General features: G+C 32.9%; 1 protein-coding gene across 2 annotated transcripts in view; it reads left to right on the top strand.

Moving 5' to 3' along the window:
* LOC114329770 (bone morphogenetic protein 1) overlaps positions 1-14883 on the top strand; it is a 1195441-nt gene that overhangs the window by 1113457 nt on the left and 67101 nt on the right. For both annotated transcript variants that reach the window (XM_050650132.1, XM_050650131.1), the window contains one exon: positions 857-1064. In XM_050650132.1, coding sequence (XP_050506089.1) covers positions 857-1064 — 208 coding nt within the window. The remainder of the gene's footprint in view (positions 1-856; positions 1065-14883) is intronic.

The raw sequence follows: 14883 nt of genomic DNA, 5'->3' as shown, positions 1-14883 counted from the left end.
TTATTAAAATAACGAAAAATAAAAAAAGTATGAATCGTCCAGGATTAGAACCCGCGACCTTCCGCGTGCTTCCGTTCTCTGTCCCACTGCTCTGCCAACTACGCCATCGATCCACTTGAATTGACACGTAAGTTTCGGATATAAATACACAACACGGCGACAAACTGTAAAAATGTTATGCCTACATATTTTATTATTTTACTACAGGGAAACACAAATCCAAAAACACAAGAATTATAATAAATAATACATTTCCTAAAACCACTAATACATTCTTTTAATGACTTATTTGCACGGTTACAGATACATACATCTTATACAGATACATACAGATACATACATCTATACCTATCTTGAAAGATTAGCAATGAACTACATACTGTCACTGTGCGCAGGCGCGTGGTTCATGTAAAATTTTACCCTCAATTGATTCGCCGCTAAAGAAGAATATCTTCAAAAACTTTAAATATATCTAGAACGGCAAATGGGACTTCACACATTAAAAAATTTGATAACGGTAAGGTTAAGAACCCACCGACAACCGGCATAATGGTGGGTTCTTAACCTTACCTTTCTAAGTCCCAATGTGCTGTTCTAGATGTTTTTTATCCCTTTTCCAAGTTTTTAAAGTTGTTATATGTAAAAATTTCAGCCTCCGACCAAGTTAATGGAGGTACTATAAAACTTTGTCCATAACGCTGAAGATGGCTTTGTAAGCCGAAAACGCTCAGCGAGGAAATTAAATAATTTTACGCACTTCAAAAATACTTTTATTTTCCCATTCATTCAATTGTGATAAGTGTGAACAAAAGATATCAGTCTTTTCAGTTTTAAAATGTTTTTTTTTTCTTTTTAGCGGAATTTGAAGTCGGCACGCCGTTGGCTGGAGGACCTTGCAATTTTTTGGTAAAAGGGGCAGTGAAACACACTGGATCAATCTTAACGCCGACTTACCCCGGAGCCTACCCCAAAGCGCTTCACTGTACTTACCAATTTCTTGGTGCTCCGGGAGAGAGGATCCGATTGGAATTCAGGGATTTTGATTTATTTTTTGGAGGGCCACAGTAAGTAGATATTTTAATTATCAAGAGATTTTTATGTTGAGTTTATTTAGCATAACAGCACATAGTCTAAGATCCGAATATGGGTCGATCTGCACCCATCTGGTTTCCGGATGAAAAATTTTTCTTATTAAATTTCATACATAGACAAATAATTGATGGATTCGACCGTTACTTGATGGAAGTTCATTTTATCTAACAATAAAACACTGAAAACGTTTGTTTTCTATACTTCCACAAAATTTATTATAACTATGTAAATACACCTGTTTTGGCAAAGTGCCTTTCTCAAGTGATTTCGTTTACTATTTGTCTGCCTTTTTAAATTCTTTAACTGAAGAGGTTGAGGAGTGGGGAGCTGTTTGTCTCGAGTTGGTCATTCAGAATTATATCTGTATTTTTTAATTTATTAATTTCCATAGATTCTAAAAAAGATAGCTTAAGGCCTTTATTTTGAATATGCAAAATTTGAAACTCTTCATTAAAAGAATGATTACGATCTAGAAAGTGAAGTGCGTATGTAGAAGTTTCTGTTTTTCTATTGTTGAATGCCCTTTTGTGTTCTGCTATCCGTTGTTTGTCTGTTTATCAACGGTTCTGTGAGTTTGACCGATGCAAGTTTTCGGACAGTCACCACAAGTTAGTTTGTAGACACCACTCTGTAGTTGTTTTCTCTTTCGGCTCTTATTGTTCTTAATATATTTGCTTAAGTTGTTCTTATTTCTGATAGCTGGTGCTATTCCTTTCTTTTTTACGTATCTGGCTATTTTTGTTGTTATCTTGCCAGTATATGTGATAGAGCAGAAAGTACTGGGTTCTTTCTGTGGTGGTGGATAGACTAATTTCCATGTAAAAAAACAACTTCGAAATAGAACTGAACATCATTAAACAAATAGCAGTAAACAATGGCTATAACGAACAAACAATTAATTAAAATTTAAACCAAAACTCCATAAGAAAGCCATGAAATTAATCTATCCACCACCACAGAAAGAACCCAGTACCTTCTGCTCTATCATATATACTGGCAAGATAACAACAAAAATAGCCAGATACATAAAAAAGAAAGGAATTGTAAAAAACCCATTAAAAAATAACTTCGAAATAGAACTAAACATCATTAAACAAATATCAGTAAAAAATGGCTATAACAAACAAACAATTAATAAAATTTTAAACCAAAAACTCTATAAGAAAGCCTTGAAATTAGTCTATCCACCACCATAGAAAGAACCCAGTAACTTCTGCTTTATCACATATACTGGCAAGATAACAACAAAAATAGCCAGATACATAAAAAAAAGGAATAACGCCAGCTTTCAGAACACAACCACTTAAGCAAATATATTGAGAACAATAAGAGCCGAAAGAGAAAACAACTACAGAGTGGTGTCTACAAACTAACTTGTGGTGACTGTCTGAAAACTTACATCGGTCAAACTGGCAGAACCTTTGACAAACAACGGATAGCAGAACACAAAAGGGCTTTCAACAATAGAAAAACAGACACTTCTACATACGCACTTCACCTTCTAGATCATAATCATTCTTTTAATCTCTCCTGTCGTTTCCCCATTACTGAGGATCGTGATTTCTTCCAATATTCCTAACAATGTTTCTCCATTGATCTCTATCTTCAGCTGCTCTAAGAGCTTCGCAGAATGAGTTTCCAGCTGAATGCTTTATTTGGTCAGACCATCTAGTTGGTGATCGTCCTCTTGATCTTCTCCCCGGAACGTTTCCAGAAACAATTAATCTCTCCAAACTGTCGTCACCTCTGCGAACCACGTGACCAAAGAATTGCAGAATTCGTTGCAGACATATTGTGGACAGCCTTTTTTTAATATTGAGTTGGTTTAGAATGGAAACGTTTGTCCTATGAGCTGTCCAAGGTATGCGCAGCATTCTTCTCCAGCACCACATCTCAAAGGCATCAATTTTTTGGCGCTCGCATGCGCGAAGAGTCCAAGTCTCTGCTCCGTATAGAAATATTGAGAATACAAGGGCATTCACCAGTCTCATCTTGATATTTTGAGAGCGATGTGAAATTACGTGTAATTTCAGAAATTGTAAGTTACACGTGTAAAATTACCCAAAAATTACAAACCAGATGTAATTTATGTAACTTATGTAATTTATGTTCATTGTATTAAAAAATCAATTGTTTGCATTCATATTGAATATAATAAACACAAAGTAACTACATACTTATGAAATAAAGAAAAGTGGATAAGAAATACATACAAATAATAAAGAAATGAAAACATAGGTTCTTTAGTTTTGTTTTAAGCGGCTTTTATAAATCACAACTTCCTTTTTCGCAGACAACTGGAGACCTTCTTGTTATAAAACGTCGAAGTTTCAATTGTTTGCTCTTCCAATGAGCCTTGTGTAATTTTTTTTATCTCCGGCAAATCCAGAACTGCATCCTGAAATTAAATAGGAAAGTGTAAACATAGAGAGTAAAAATAATGGGTTTATAATATAATATATACAGATCTAACTACCTTGTTTTCGGCATCTGAAGTATCCTTCTCGACTTCCGTTTTTTTTTGGGGTTGTTCTGTGCCTTTACCCTGAAATTGATAATTTTGGAATATAAACAATAAATATGTATGTGTTTACACTAATTTACCGATTTCATTAAGACGTTTTCTAAAATGTTCACTTTGCTTTGTCTCAAAATGCGTGCTGGTCTCTGTTCCCTAGTTTCCATTCTTTGATCAATTTCATCATCGGTCATTGCAAAGTCAGCAAAATTAAAATCATCGTCGGAATTTCCATTTCCTGTTGTATTTGAATGCCATGATGATATTGTCTGAAAACATAAGATTTATAATTTTTTATTCGAAAACGGTGGAATGCATTGGAAAATCGGAAAAGAAGCAAACTGCATATATCACATGCACATATCACATATCTAAAAAATGCCTAAATTTAAAATTACCTCGTCTAATTCTTCCTCTTCGGAAATATGGTTTTCAATTACTTCTATCTCCTTCTGTAAGTTTCTACCTTCTATCGAAACGTTGTTCTGTACAGTCTCTTCTATAGGATATTGACTTTGTATGTGATGTTGTCGTGAACGTTTCAGCAATTTTGAATTATATTGTATATAATTTAAATTTGCTGCCCTTTGAGTTGTTAGGCGATTTCTTCTCTTCGTATGAATGCTGCTCTGGGAGCTAAAGCTTCTCTCTGTTGCCGCAGAAGTGCACGGCATTGTCAATATCCTGACTGCAACTTTGGAGAGGCATGAATGTCCACAAAATCCTTTCCACCATGTAACCAAAGAGACATTATCGAGTATGTTCCATAAAAATGTTTCGCCAAAAAAGTCTGTTTTAGCTAAATAGTTTCCTAAATCCTCAGTAATCTTTGACACTCCTTCATCACCAATCTCTATCGTGGTCGTGGTTGACATAGTAGTAATGTATTTCATCGCTTCAATCCTTTCGGCTGATGATAAATTTGCACCAACAGACCGAGGGTTTAGTAAGTCTGCGGCAAAATGGATCGGTTGAAGGGCGTATTCCTTCCTTGATATAAATTTATCCATCGCTTCTGTTTTTTCGCAATCCGTTAGTTTCACGCATTCTAAATGAGTAGATATGTTACTACCGATTTTCGCGAAAGTTTCACAAACCAAATGAATTGACGAAGAATCTCCTTCAAGACGTGTTATTGCTTCAGTAATTGGCTTAAGCAATTCAACAAGAGCGCTAGAATTTATCCAGAATCCTTCATCAAGTAAATTTGCTTTTGCGCTGCGTATTCTATCTTGAATTGTTTTATCTGGAGATATTGCTAGACGTTGTAGGACGGACTTGCATTTAGTCAGATCTTGAAGACATTTTACATGTGAACCCCATCTTGTTTTTACAGGTAGGCTAAGAGACACTCCACACTTCATCTCATTTCTTATTTCTGTGAATTGAGCTCTCAGTACTTGACACTGGTTAATAGTTTTAACGATATGTATAATATGTGACAAATGTGTCTCTATTGAAGATAATTTCAAAATATCGCTGCACAATAAATGTAATGTGTGCGCTAAACAGCCGTATGATACAAGATGGGGATACATCTCTTCACATTGTCTCACAGCCTTCCTCATATTCTTTGCGTTATCAGTCACAATAGCGAAAAATTTTTTAGGTCCATACTCCTCCAGAACTTCAACCATTAATTTTGTTATATATTCTGCGGTATGCTTCTCTGCTTTTGTTAGTACTGATTTGACAAATAACGGTTCGGGTGTTGTAACAATGAAATTAATTACACTTTCATTTCGCAAGTTGGACCAACCATCGCATTGCAATGATAAATTGTCAGCTTGCTTAATTTTATCATTAACTTGAACTTCAACTCGCTCGTACTCTTCGGTCAGGAGACGATTTGATAACATATATCTCGATGGTAAGGTGTATGAAGGTCTAATTTTTTTAAAAAACAATTTCCAATCTTCATTCTCGGTAATTGAATGTGGTGCTGAACTGGTGTAAATAGCTCTAGCAAGCAAAATATTCAATTCGTTATTTTGTTCGTGTGTCATTCGATCACAAAATGATTGTATTCTGTTGATTTTTGTGCAAACAGGTGTTTCCACATGAATGTTATCAGAAGCAGATGTTGATGCTGTGGAAACCGTTGATGATGTACAAGCAGCATCAGTGTTATCGTTATCCAATTTTGCCGATGTGATCTTTTTCATGGATGTTTCAAATGGAAATTTAGAGTGATTCCCCTTTGACTTTGGAGTTAAAATATTGAATTTAAGTTTTATCATATGCGGCACATAAGTGCATTGTTGAAGATGAGATTTCATTCTTGTAGCATTTTTTGCATGTACACTCTTGCAAAATTTACACCTCACATTTATGGTCTTTTGATTAGAAGAACCCGCAGGTAACACTTCAAAATAAAGCCAGATATCTGTCTTACGTTTCACCATGTTTTATGACCTAAAAAAAATATTCAGGTAGACTTAAACATTAAGAAGGGAAAAAACATTATTTTTCAAAGTATTTGATGGGCACGAGGGCATAAAAAATTGTTAGGCATCCTTAAATAGAAGAAAGATTAAAATTGAATCTGTGTAACAATTTAATGAAATTCGAATAAGCAGAATACTGGATCGGACAACTACATTATTTTGCCCTCAACGTTATCAAAATTTTTTATTTAGTAAGTTATGTCAGTGTAATTCAATTACACATGCTACATGCACAAGTACCCCCGTTGCTCCTATCATTCTTATAGTTATTGTACAGTAAACTAATCTAAAAAATCGAATAAAACTTGGTAAACCGAATTCAGAATTAAGTACTGTAGCCACATATAAAATGACGCGCGTTAGATTTAACGTACAGTACAGTCGATATGCGATAGGCCCGCCCCTGTGTTTCCCAATCTAAGGTTGCTATGGACATCACCGGCACGTGTTTTGCTGTTTGTAGAAATAATATATTTCTTACCTTATAGTTTCTGTGCTTCCTTATAAATAAATGTAAAGTAACCAACGCTGCGTGAATGAATAGAGAAAGAACAGTCGAAAACTAACTTATACATACACATTACACATACAATAACAGAAATGTAAACATAACCTGCCTGACTCAGACTAAGGAACGACTAACGAGCGACGAGCGTAATAGCACCCACTGGTTCGCGCGCGCCGGCACCGGCGCACCGCACTTACGACAATTGCGCGCGCATAAGTTGCCATAATATATGTAATTTTACCAGTAATTACATAAATTACGGTAATTTATGTAAATTTATCATAAGTTACGTTAAATTTCATAAATTACGTAAATTCCAAAAATTACATAAATTACATTAAGTTACGGGTATCATGTAATATTACCGTAAGTTACGTGTAATTTATGTAACGTAAGTTATGTAATTTTACAACTCACATCACTAAGAGAGATATGTCTTTCCAAAGTTTAGTTAGGCGACTCATCGCATTTTTTGCCATACCAATAGGTCTCCGAACTTCTGCTTCACAGTTCTTTTCTTTTAATTCTTTTAATGAAGAGTTTCAAATTTTGCATATTCAAAATAAAGGCCTTAAGCTATCTTTATTAGAATCTATGGAAATTAATAAATTAAAAAATACAGATATAATTCTGAATGACCAACTCGAGACAAACAGCCCCCCACTCCTCAACCTCGTCAGTTAAAGACTTTAAAAGGCAAACACATAGTAAACGAAATCACTTGAGAAAGGCACTTTGCCGAAACAGCTGTAGTCACATAGTTATAATAAATTTTGTGGAAGTATAGAAAACAGACGTTTTTAGTGTTTTATTGTTACATAGACAAATATTTCTAGCGTGGGTTGCCTATCAAAATCGTGTCATAGCTATCCTTAAGGAGGGCGGTAGGGGTTGAAATCAATATTTCAAGCACATTTTCTTTTAAAGTATGGTAAAATTATTTTAGTTCTAAATAAATGGACGTATTCAGTACAACTAATAGATTATTCAAAAAAAAGTTCAAGAAAAAATATTGAAAAATAAGCCAACAATTGCAAATTTTTGAAGACACAATCAAATCAAATTTAAAATTGAATCAAAATATAATGAATTTTGCATTGGTCATCAGAACTCATCATTGGATCAAGGTAAATAAAAAATTCAAAAATATTTTATTAGCTTAAGAGTTTCTCGAGGTAACACTGTCGAGTTTTTTAGTTTTATCGACTTTTGACTTTTTGATATCACTCAGAAATCAAAACAAAAAATTTTTTGCAAAAAAGGGTGAAACTCAATATATTAATTATTGTTAAACCAAAAATAAGCATAAAACAAAAAATATCTTGACAAAGTTACCTCAAGGAATGTCTAAAGAAAATATGTACAAAATTCCAGGTGGGTCGGTCAAGTAATTTTTGAGTTACAATGTCTACAGCCTTTGAAAAAAACAGTTATGAGGAAAGAGCGTTAAAAGCATTGTCAACTTTTATGTTCAATTTTTTTGTCTGTCAAATCGTAAAATGATGCACACCATAATATATTTTTGAATCGCAGAGTTATTTACAAAAGAAAATGAGAACAGCTGTTGACCGTTGTTCAACAAGCGGATCGAAGGTAGGAATATTCAACACTATCTCCCTACCTCCCTACCTTCGACACGCTTTGCAGCAAGTTCGCGCCAGCGCGCTTGAGCGTAGTGAGAAACGGTCAACAGCTATTCTAATTTTCTTTTACAAATTACTCCGCGATTCAAGAACATATCCCGGTGTGCGTCACTTGACGATTTGACAGACAAAAAGACATTAAAAATTAAAGTTGGCAATAAAACGCGTTTTTCTCAAAACTGCTTTTTTCTAAGGCTGTAGACATTGTAACTCAAAAACTACTTGACCAAACCACCTGTAATTTTGCATATAGTTTCTTTGGACATTGATTGAGGTAACGCTGTCGATATTTTTTGTTTTATGCATATTTTTTGTTTGAGAGGATGGGTACGTATTTCCGGCTGCAATGCTATTCAAATGGGGATTCATTTTTTTCGAATCCTGAGAAAACTAATAAATATTTTTGAAAAATTTAAACGCCGAGGGAAATATTACGTTATTAGCGAGGGGGAAAAGTTCCTGAAAACTTCTATAACATTTATTTTAATAAGCTACAGGGGTGAAAATCTAAGAGAAAATTTAGTGTGATTTTTAATTTCAAATATCTCATTCAAAATAAACTTTTTATTTATTCTAAGGGACTTTCGGCCCTCGGTAATAATTTAGTCTTTCATTCTGCGTTTAAATTTTTAAAAATATTTATTGGCTTCGTCAGGATTCGAAAAAAATGAACACAATGTCCGTGGTAATAGGTTCCAAATATATCTTCGTCTTACAACGCACTCAGTCGAATAGAATATTGTACAAGCAGTGACAATTTTAAATATTTGACATTGCATAGGGAATATTTTGAGTTGTTGATTAAAAAATATTTCTATATAGTGTATTTGATAAATAATTGATTTAAGACGTGAACTTAATAAAAAGTTATTTATTGTGTATTATTTGTGGAAGATCCAAGCAGAGAATACATCAGGATAATATATTCTGTGATCCAAGTATTTTGTTGTTAAAGATGTTCAAAATTGTAAGCGTTCCATATTAACAATATATTATTAAGAAATCACTTTAACACTTTTCTTCTTTTCTCGATTGAGGATTAGTTTTTGTTGTACCAGGTGTCACAATAAGAATGGCTCTCGGCCATATCTCAGGAACCGTTTATAGTACAGCTTTGAGAAAAAAATATTTATAACAAAAGTTGCCTCGGGAAAAGCCTGGAAATTATTTTCATAACTGTAGGTCCACCGCTAGAGGGCGCAATTGAATATCAAAAATTAAAAAATCAAAATTTTACAAAATTTAACTAATGAAAGGGCACTGGAAATTCAATCATCGTATTCTTCATAAAATGCTGCGCATATTTGATTTCACAACTTTAAGTCTACCTTCGGAAATAAGAGGTGGGGGTGAGTGGGAACCTTCTTATGAAAAATGGCTGTAAGTCCGGCTCTGCTAAATCGAATTTTGCATACTTGGTCTTGTTGAAAACAGCTCTTTTTCGTCAATGTAAGAGTCTTATTTTCGAAATAGCCGAATAAGGCCCGGTTTTTCAGTGAGCGGTTAAAATTTTGGTTAGCTAACCTAGTTTAAATTTTAACCAATATTTTAACCCTTATATCGTTTTTCAGTGCTTTAAACCAAGATGTGCAATTCTATAGATTTTTGACAGAAAAATAAACAAAATAGAATTTCATAACCTGTTTTATAAATAACAAATAACATAACATTACAAAAATGATTAATGCATTCAAGTTCCGATTTTTCATCTGATGATGAAGATATAATCAAGAATATAATAATACATAATACAATATTTCGCGCGATAACACAAAATGTCATAATTTAACTAACCTCTTCTGTTAGCAAATATAGATAAACGTCTGTCGGAAAATTCGGAGTTAAACCACCTATGATAGCGAGTCTCGGTTAAAATCTTGGTCAACTTAAACGGGTTTAAGCGATAACCTAGTATTGAAAAACTGATTAAACATAAAAATTTCGGTGACCGAAAAATCTGGGTTAACCCAGCACTGAAAAACCGGCCCTAAGTAATATGCAAAGCTAGGAGGAGTTATTTAATTATTTTCAGAAATCTAGTTTTCTTTGAAAAATATTAAATACAGGTATGCATTTTTAATCCTATATTACAAAATTATACCAAATTAGCAACATAATACCGAAAACCGCATATCGATACCTTTTTTCTATCTCGAGATATCTTAAGAAATGTGTAAATTTTAAACATAACTCTTACTGTCACCGATAAACGAGGTTAAGGAAAAGTAATGTGCTATGGAAAAAACAAATTAACATTTTCCAGATGTAAACGTATGTAATTAATTAAAACAGCAATAAGACAAACAACACTATAAAATATAACAAAGAAATAAAAGCAACTACTTACTTAGTCTTAGTGACTGCCTAAATGTTCAAATGCCTAAATGTTTAATATTCTCCAAAGAAAACTAGACTTCCGAAAATAATTAAATAACGCCTACTAGTTGGCATATTACTTATTCGGCTATTTCGAAAATAGAACTCTTACATTGACGAAAAAGAGCTGTTTTCAACAAGATCAAATATGCAAAATTCGATTTAGCAGAACCGGACTTACAGTAATTTTTTCATAAGAAGGTTCCCATTCACCCCCACCTAAATAATTTTTTAATTTTTGATATTCAATTACGCCCTCTAGCGGTGGACCTACAATTATGAAAATAATTTCCAGGCTTTTCCCGAGGCCACTTTTGTTATAAATATTCTTTTCTCAAAGCTGTACTATAAACGGTTCCTGAGATATGGCCGAGAGCCATTCTTATTGGGACACCCGGTACATATAAATTATTACAATCACTGAATACATAGTTAGTGAAAAAATTATCACATTTATTAACTGAATTAATAATTTGCAATTATACAAATAACAGTTATCCAAGAACATGTAAAAGCCATCGAAGTTAATGATGACATTTTCAAGTAGAATGACATTCTAGTAATGTTTACATATCCATACCAGTGTGAATTATTGTACTACACGTAATTTGCCGTGTAAAGACAGTAAAAGTAGGGATACCCGTAAAATATCTGCGAATTATGTACCGATGGCCTTTTCACCCTTTGTTGCAAAAAAAAATCGGTGTTTTGATTTCTGCCTGATATCAAAAGTCAAAATTCGATAAAATTAAAAAAGTTTAATGATGAGTTCTAATGTCCACCACAAAATTCATTGTTTTTTGAGGTGTCTTTAAATATTTGCCACTGTTGGCTTATTGTATTGAATATGCCTCTTTAATTTAAAAATAAAGTAATTCTACCATACTTTAAAAAAAGTGCTTGAAATATTGATTTCAACTCCTACGCCCCCCCTTAAGGATAGATATGACACGATTTTGATAGACAACCCATGCTAGAAATATTTGTCAATGTATGAAAGGGCCTAGCCGGGTAAGATGGTGAAAAGTGCCCCCAACTCGATTTAAATTCCATATAGGCCACTTTTTAGCACATATAGAGGAACTCACTTTCTAAAATTTTTAGCCCCCTAGGTGGTCCCGTGACCCCCCTAGAGCCTAATTAAGCTTTTTATGTTTTTATTTTTTATCTCAGCCGCATCAAGAGCTAGCCAAAAACTTTATTTAAAAAAGTTGTAAGTTTCAAGAAGATCTATATGAAATTTTTTTTTTAATTGTTTGGCGGGAAATTCGAATTTTTAGAACAATTTTAAACTTTTAAATAACTCTGGAAAAAAAACTAAGACACTCGTTTTTACGAAAATCAATTATAACGTGTATTTTTGTACAATCTTTCACCCTGAATTTTTTCAGATTTTTAAAATTGGTGAAACGTACCTTTAAAAATCAAAAACCGCATTTTTTCGGTTTTTTTTTCGTTTTTTGATATAATTTTATACATGTTTTTCAAAAAAGGTAACACCGTCACTAGAATAGGTAAAAAACTGAAAAATAATTGGGGTTGGCTTTATAAAATTTTTTTAACGCCATCCATTTTCTAGATACAGGGCGTTAAAAAACAAAATTTTACACATTTTTTACGATTTTGCCGAAACTACTGGCAACATTGTAATAAAACTTGGCGGGTTTTAAGAGGTAGTTATTGTGCATGTTTTGACATACAATTAAGGATTTGATATTCATCATTGGCGCGCATAGGGGTAATGGTCTGAACAATTTAAAGAATAAAGATAGTACGCCACTGACATATTTCAAATTAACAATCGTTTTTGAATTTCTCGTTCAATTTGTGACAAAAAATCTATCTTCTTATTTTTTCATACGACGCGCCATTTTTATTCAAAAAAATAAAAGATCTTAGTCCTTACAAAGCATTCGAACTTCTAGTAGTTTCTACATCTACATACATAAACTCGTACATCCATTATAAAAATTAATTCGAATACTTTGGAAGCGTTAAGATATTTTATTTTTTGCAACAAAACGGCGCACAGTGGGGCAGGAGAGCTAAAAAGTTGGCATAAAATGAAAATACTAAATGCAGTATTTTCTGTGGCATTCATTTTAATTAAATAGTACACAATCCTGCGTATGATTTGGCATCATTTTTTCCCATTAAATCCCCCTCCACCAGGTGCGACGCGTCGCAAAGGGCACATGGTCCCGTGTTAACAATGCATAGGCCGCGATAACCTGATTCGACTTACGTTTGATCCACTTATTTCAAGTGAAAAGTTAGTTTACTAGTAAAATTGGCTACGGATATTTGATCTTCAGGAAAGTAACAATATTATTACAGATGTGATATAATAATTAAGTAAATATAGTCTCTTATAATATGTTGTTTAAAATTACCTGTACAAAATATCAAAATACGCATTTTTCAAAAAGAGCAAGTGATTTGTTAGTGTTCCCAGACTGATCCAACTTTAATTTTGTTTTATTTTGAAAGCTTGAGTATTATTCTTTAAAAAGTCATTTTAACTTTTTGCTCATATCTGCTCCTTTTTTCATAATTTTATTTTTTGTGAGGTTATGTTCACCTAATTAAATTGAATAACACTCCATTCTAATTTTTCGTTATTTGCATAATTCAAGCATAATAATTCAAGAAAGTGTAGTAGATCCAAAACAAATTAAGATGTATTCCACTTTTTGTTGATTAGTAGTGATCCACTGATCACAAGCAAAAGAAACATAAAAAGAAAGAAATTAGAACACCTGCCAGTGGAAGCACTGCATATTAGTGCATAATATATTATGTTCAAATATCCGAATGTGCAAGATGTTGACGTCACATCTGATGATTTTGATGATGATCAGTAGTTTAAGTTTTTCAATATTTTACTTACAACATTTTATGTCATTCTTATAAATATGCGGTAAATGGTTTTAAAGAACAATTTGGTTAACCAATTTTTCAAAAATAATGTTAACACAATTGTTTTGAGATATAAATAATATTAGATAATAAATCTACATAAAAACAAGAAAAATTAGACTGTAGATTTATTTTAAAATAAAATTACTAAACTTCAAATATCATTTAAATCAATATCGGTAGTAACTACGGACATGCAGCTTTGAAAATTTTGAGCAAAACATTTTTTGAACAAGCCATCCTTCAAGGAAAAATATTTGTAAAGTGAGACCCAGGAAGAAGAAGAACATCCTGGTTAAAGAACTTCAGAACCTGCTTTAACACAACATATGTGCAGCTTTTCCGCACTGCTGCAGATAAAATAAAGATTGCCATGATGATCGCCAACATTCGTCACGGCTAGGCACATTGAGAAGAAGAAGAAAACATTGAAAAAACATCGTTTTTGTTTATGTACACACAACTTATAATATTTGAAAAAAAAATTGGCCATAATATATCGACAATGATTTAATGCCAACTTATGTTGTCTCTTGCCCCACTGTGCGGCGCGTCGTATGAAAAAATGGGAAGATAGATTTTTTGTCACAAATGGAACGAGGAATTCAAAAATGATTGTTAATTTGAAATATGTCAGTGGCGTACCATCTTTTTTCTTTAAAAAGTTCAGACCATTACCCGTATGCGCGCCAATGATGAGTATAAAATTCTTAATTGTATGTCAAAAAATGCAGAATAAAACCTGCCAAATTTTATTGCAATGTTGCCAGTAGTTTCGGCAAAATCGTAAAAAATGTTTAAAATTTTGTTTTCTTCAACGCCCTGTATCTTGAAAGTGGATGGCGTTACAAAAAATTTTTATTAAGCAAACCCCAATTATTTTTCATTTTTTTACCTATTCTAGTGACGGTGTTACCTTTTTTGAAAAATATGTATAAAATTATATCAAAAAACGAAAGAAAAAACCGAAAAATTGCGGTTTTTGATTTTTAAAGGTACGTTTCAACAATTTTAAAAATCTGAAAAAATTCAGGGTGAAAGATTGTGCAAAAATACACGTTATAATTGATTTTCGTAAAAACGAGTGTCTTAGTTTTTTTTCCAGAGTTATTTAAAAGTTTAAAATTGTTCTAAAAATTCGAATTTCCCGCCAAAAAATTTAAAAAAAAATTTATATAGATCTTTTTGACACTTACAACTTCTTTAAATAAAGTTTTTGGCTATCTCTTGACGCGGCTGAGATAAAAAATAAAAACATAAAAAGCCTAATTAGGCTCTAGGGGGGTCACGTGACCACCTAGGGGGCTAAAAATTTCAGAAAGTGAGTTCCTCTATATGTGCTAAAAAGTGGCCTATATGGAATTTAAATCGAGTTGGGGG

This window comes from Diabrotica virgifera, chromosome 5 (genome assembly GCF_917563875.1).
Source record: "Diabrotica virgifera virgifera chromosome 5, PGI_DIABVI_V3a".
Classification (NCBI taxonomy): Eukaryota; Metazoa; Arthropoda; class Insecta; order Coleoptera; family Chrysomelidae; genus Diabrotica; species Diabrotica virgifera.
The sequence above is the reverse complement of the archived record's forward strand: the minus strand, read 5'-3'. Positions and strand labels throughout refer to the sequence as shown.